Consider the following 5,774-nt stretch of genomic DNA (forward strand, 5'->3'; position numbering starts at 1 on the left):
GTACAGTGGCACAGCTTTGGGCTGTGGTGGTAAAAATCTGTATGTGAAAGTCTATTTTTGCACGGGTTCAGCTGTCTGAGATCAACGCCTTGTGTTATTTCTTTCACAGGTTTATGCAGGACTTGGAGGACATGCTGGGTTTCAGGCCGTACAGTTTCTACTACTACATGTGGAGGTATGTTTCCCCAGCTATCCTGTTGTTGCTCACTGCTGCCTCCGTCGTTGAGATGGTCGTCAGCCCTGCGGGATACAACGCCTGGGTGGAGTCCGAGGTCAGTGTACAGATCCTCATTTCTATGAATGTGTTTAATCACTCATCCGTGTTATTCTTCACAGTCCTGTCATGTATGTGTTTATTTTTCTTCCTCTCTGTTTAACCCAGGGATCAGAGCGATTTCTGAACTACTCTCCCTGGGCTTTAACCATGGCCTACACTCTGGTAGTTGTGGCCATGCTGCCTTTGCCCTTGGTTTTCATCGTCCGTCACTTCAACCTGATCTCAGATGGCTCCAACAAGCTGTCCGTCTCCTACCGTAAAGGCATGATGAAGGACATCTCCAACCTGGAGGAGCAGGATGAACAGCGCTTTATCCTCGGCAAAAATCCCAGCGAGACTCCCTCCCCGATGCCCGCCCACCGCGCCTACCTGGGCCCTGGTGGCACTCAGGAGATGACCAACACCAACTATGGCACAAGCACCAAAACAGGCTACCAGAATATTGGATCGCCCGAGTCTGAGTTATGATCCAGTGAGCTCAGATATCCTTCAATCCCATAAACCCCCTGCTTGAAAAGGAAGAGATGGAGGAAGAAAAAAAGGAGCAAAGGGAGAAAATAAATTCACTGCCAGTTCGTTGCAAAGTTCATCACATCCTAAACCACCAGAGCTCAATCTCTGGACACCCCTGTCCCCCATCACCCCTTCCTCTCTCCCCTCCTATGGTTTCACCTGGACATAGAATTCATGCTGCTAATCACAGATCACTCCTGGCTGAGATGAAGGGATCATGAGAATGTGAGTCACACACAGGAGCTGATGAGCTTTTTCATCTGTCGAGGTATTACAAGAGAAATAGGGTGAAGCTAGCGCTAGGAAGGTTCGTAGTGGGATTATACACAGGCATTTTTTAATAACTTCTGGCCAAGGTTACGGTGTGTGCAACACCGTTATATGTAATGTGTTAAAAAGTAATTCTGTTTGTGTCCGTGTTTGAAGAAGGTCACCTCCGAGACAGACAGGAGGAGGACCAACGGCGTTGTCTGGGTGATGTGTAGAGGGTTGTTATTTGTGACAATCCCACAGTGTGTCACGGAACAAAACAGTCTATGACAGAATGTTCACCAAATGATCCATAGCAGTGTGTAATAGATGATGCAGACGGTGTGCACAGTGTTACAAACACGTTATATCTTCATGTTAATTGTGCCTATCAACAGTCATTATCAGCAATAATATCCAGTCAGAGTAGGGAGCTCACCAAGCCGTGGTTGTCCTTCTATCTCCATCTCCCTCCACTGGTGTATAATGTAGTACATTGTGTAGTAGTTCAACGTCGCACCATAACAATGTCGTGTATATTCGTCTCAGTAGTGAAGCCGGAGGACGTTTTCGGCCTCAAGCAGTGAAGCACAGACGCCCAACGCCATCAGCACAATTCAGAGTCTTTACATCAAGAGGCCATTTTAAAAAATCCTGTATATATCGTCATCATTAAAACCAAGGCCACAGGTGTGTCTGTTCTGTTCCAGTCACAGCTGGCCGAGACAAAGCCTATCCACTTCAATCAATCATTTTAATCAAGTGATTCTATTTTGATCACTGCCTTAGAGGGAACGGAGGTGGTAATGGACAAGTGGAGATACAGTTAGCAGAGCGGCTGCTTGTCTCTGTGTTGTTGAGCCAAGGAGAGAACTGGGAATGTGAGTTGTCTCTGTGTGGACAGAGCAGACGGACAGTGTCTGTGTCTCTATTCAGGGGCTGAAGCTGAATGTGTAGGTTGTTGGAATTCTTAATAATAATAACAATGTAACAGACTAACAAGTCTGTTCCAAAATGGCTTCCTTTTAAAGATTTATACAGCAGAACATTTCTGCCACAGCCTACAACATTATACATATAAGGAATAATAGTCATTTTTTTGCAGATATGTATGTTTGTTTACGTTGTTTAATTTCTACTTGGGTTACATATGACTGATTATGAAGTTAAAAAATGCTACTTTATGTAGTTTTGGATAATTGAGGACAAACTAACTTACTAAACTAACAAACCTTCAGTCTACCCCAAATCTGGACTTAGCTGCCACTTTTGCGACTTTTTGTGCTACCATTTGACTGATGTATACATTAAGGTTTTTTTTAAAACAAAAAAGCATTGAGCTAAAATGGCTGTACCAGGACTTTCATGCTACATTACATGGTTCTGTGATATGATTTGCTGTTTTTGCTACTTTCAGGTAGTTCCCAAGCTAATATTAGTGAGGAACAATGGCAAAGAAATATGAATCTTTTCCAATTACATTGTCTTAGTGTGTTAGTAGGACATCTTTAATCACTAACACAGTCAGTGAGGAGTTCATGACTATATTAAAAGTGTCACTGACTTTAGACGGGTTGGGTGTATTTCTCAGACTTCAGCCAGTTCCATCTTATTGGTTTGATCATGTCAGATGTAGCAAATCCAAGACAAGCATATAATGACTAGGATGCTGTCAAATATTCAGAAATGATTCACATGCCACAACCTCTGAAACGTCTTCATTTTCAAGTTCAGGGTAACAAACGCAGCCCCCTTCAGCTCAAGCCTCCACACTGAGACACAGCCAAAGTGTTGTCATGCACAGCTGAATGAAAGCTCTTGGTGACCCTGCCTGTTTAAAAATAGAGCTGTGTTACCCAGGGGATGCCGTGGCAACGCACCATAGATACAGGTCCTCTTCTGGTGAGAATGAGACACCTTGCTTTGTCTGCTCCACCTGCACAGCTTTTTGTCCAGCAATACAGAGACGAGACAGTCCAAAATATGGACACGATATTTCTCTAATGTTAGCGCACACAAATAGATCATTGCCTCACTGCACAACTGTCATGCTGAACCTAATCCCTGAGAGAACAACATCTAGGTATCATTCTTCTACATTCCCTGGATTTTCATAAGCACTACCCAATCACGTTGATGTCTGTCAGTGACGACTAAAGCTCCTTTATTTTTTTTAAATGTAAATTATTGTAAAACGATGTATGTTTACGGTATATGTACCATATTGATGTTAGAAATAATATAATCCGTTGACCAGGAGGGGGCGCCATTGACACATACTCCCTCGCGACCCCTCCCTGAGACAACAGCAGTACTTGAGAACGAAGTGTGAAGCACAGTCAGTCACGTTGTTCAGGTGCCTGAACAGCATCTCTGTCGTTGGTGTCGCCTTATGTTTCACTCATCTTTATTTTTCTACTTTGGTTGTGACGTATTTGGACCAATAACCACTTTGTCTGATTTCTCACTGGAGCACTTTATTTAGATGAAGACCCTGGAGTTGGTAGTTTTATAAGCACAAGTCAGAGAGAACACTTCTGTGGTTGAAGCTTCAGTCAAGCCCCTGCTTGAATTTAAATGATAAGCAATATTTATTGACGTGCATTATTCATCTCCTTAAATAAACCACAATTAAAATGACACTGTTTAAATTATATAGATACAATTGTTTAACACGTTAAACAATTGTTAACAGTGGGCAAAAAGCATTGATCCCAAACAGTGTTGTCAGCTTTTATATTACAATTCTTTTTTTAAAGTGTGACTTGTCTACAGTGAAAGGATTTTGAAAGCCAGTTAATTAGGCCTGTCACCAAAATGACGTTCTTGGCTGATGTGTCGCTCCAGAAACTTATTTCAGAGTGGCTGACAGTGCACTTTATTTAATTTATTTATTACAGTTATTGCCAAAGTCCATATTTTCCAAATGACAGTAGAAGAAAAGTGTTGTTGTTGCTGTGTGCAACACCATCATAGTGAATAAGTGTTTGCATAAGAAACACAAACTCTAGTGATTTTAAAAATGTGTCCTCTGATTGGACGAGATTACTAACGTGGCACAGTTTGAAGTAATATTATTCCAAATATTTTAGCACAGGATTTTAGGTGACGTGGGAACTTTTTGAAGCACAGACGTATGAGCACAACTCCTGTCCTAATGATAGTGATTGGCTCCAGACAAGGAACTAAAGAAACACTGAGTGGATGGTTTTGGTTATGGTCTGGTTTCAAAGGAGGAAACTGAAGTAGGAATCTCCACTAATTGATTTCTTGGTCATCACTGATGAGGATAGGATGCATAAAAAATAACTTGTACTGATGAAGAATGTTACACAAAGAGAGCACATACAGCAGAGAGCAGGAGAACTCTTAATAGCACAGTGGTCATCTTAGAAATAAGACACAAGTCATTACAGTCGGACTTGTGGATCAGGACCAAGTGTTTAGGGAACACAGTCACAGCACATGGTTCTACTGAATATGACAAACGAAGAAACTCTTCCTTGGAATGTTAGAAAATCAACTTTTCAATGCACCTTTTCCATTAAAGAAGGAATCACGATGGATATCAAGACTTCCAACTCCAGGGCCTTTATGTTGTCCATGTGTGTCGGCCATGTTGCATTAGGTTCCACAAAATCAGCTGTGTTGGATTACTGAGATAATGGGAACAAACGTAGAGTAATAGTGTGTTTAATTAGTCTCTCTGTGACCCAACCATAGTTATATTTATAGTATTTTAGAGGATGTATTTACTCTGTACATATGGATGTACATTCTGGTAAATTCATGGAGTATCTGTAGTAAGAGTGACAGGATGTATACTTGAGCTACTGTAAATAATCCATTGTATATTTTGAGATATTTTTTTGATCTTACTCCGTACCGTAGGTAACGTTGCTTTAGCGTCACTTTGTTGGTTCATGGTGTTAGTGTGTGATTGTTCCCAATACAAATAGACGAGTGTGTGTGTGTGTGCGCGCGTGTGTGTGTAGGGTTTTGATGTTTAAATGTGTGTTTCTTCTCCTTTGTCAGTGTTGTGTGCTGCTGATTTAATCTGGTAGATAAAAACTCTGTTGTTACGGTGACCTGTGACCTCTAATGTCAGCAGTCTCCTCTGTGTGTTCTCACCGGAGCTGCGGTGGTTTCCAGCACAAAACCCGGCAAAAACACAATCGACAAGAAATGTTTTATCGATAACAATGGAAAAAACTGTTTATTTTTGGTTGTTGGTTGAAGAGAGTGAAGGACTGTACAAACAAGACGGGTGAAACAGCGACCAGGAAATTAAAATAAAACACTTTTATCAAACAGAAGAGGAACTGTGTGTGCTTTATTCTGATTGGTCTGTGTAAATGATTTGTTAATCCCATGTCGTCCTACGTAGGGTTGAGATTCAGATATGTGATAAAAACACTTTGTCACCTTCACCGTTTACTTGTGTCTCTACTAAACCAACAAAATATTCAACTCTCCAAAAATAATTCCTATCATTGGTTCACTGATGTCCAATCACAGACAATTGTTTTTTTTAATCAATATCTAATCAGGTCATTGAATTTTACTGACAACTGAATGTTCCAGTGGGGGTAATAAAAAAGTGTGACCCAGGCTCTTGGTGGCTCCACAGTATTTAAAACACTGCGCTGATCAGTGTTGACAAAGGTCTCAACTCCTCCTTGTCCTCCTTGACACCTGCTGTTCTGTACTGTTGGAGCTTGAGAAATGAAAAATA

General features: G+C 41.3%; 1 protein-coding gene across 1 annotated transcript in view; it reads left to right on the plus strand.

The window, feature by feature from the left end:
* Positions 1-5,352, plus strand: part of slc6a17 (solute carrier family 6 member 17) — a 17,456-nt gene extending 12,104 nt beyond the window's left edge. Inside the window, exons 11-12 of the mRNA XM_008318464.3 lie at positions 110-272; positions 383-5,352. Of these exons, the coding sequence (XP_008316686.1) occupies positions 110-272; positions 383-745 (526 nt within the window). The 3' untranslated portion in view covers positions 746-5,352. The remainder of the gene's footprint in view (positions 1-109; positions 273-382) is intronic.
* The last annotated feature ends 422 nt before the right edge of the window (positions 5,353-5,774 follow it).

Source organism: Cynoglossus semilaevis, chromosome 10 (assembly GCF_000523025.1).
Source record: "Cynoglossus semilaevis isolate Cse_v1.0 chromosome 10, Cse_v1.0, whole genome shotgun sequence".
In the NCBI taxonomy this organism is placed as follows: Eukaryota; Metazoa; Chordata; class Actinopteri; order Pleuronectiformes; family Cynoglossidae; genus Cynoglossus; species Cynoglossus semilaevis.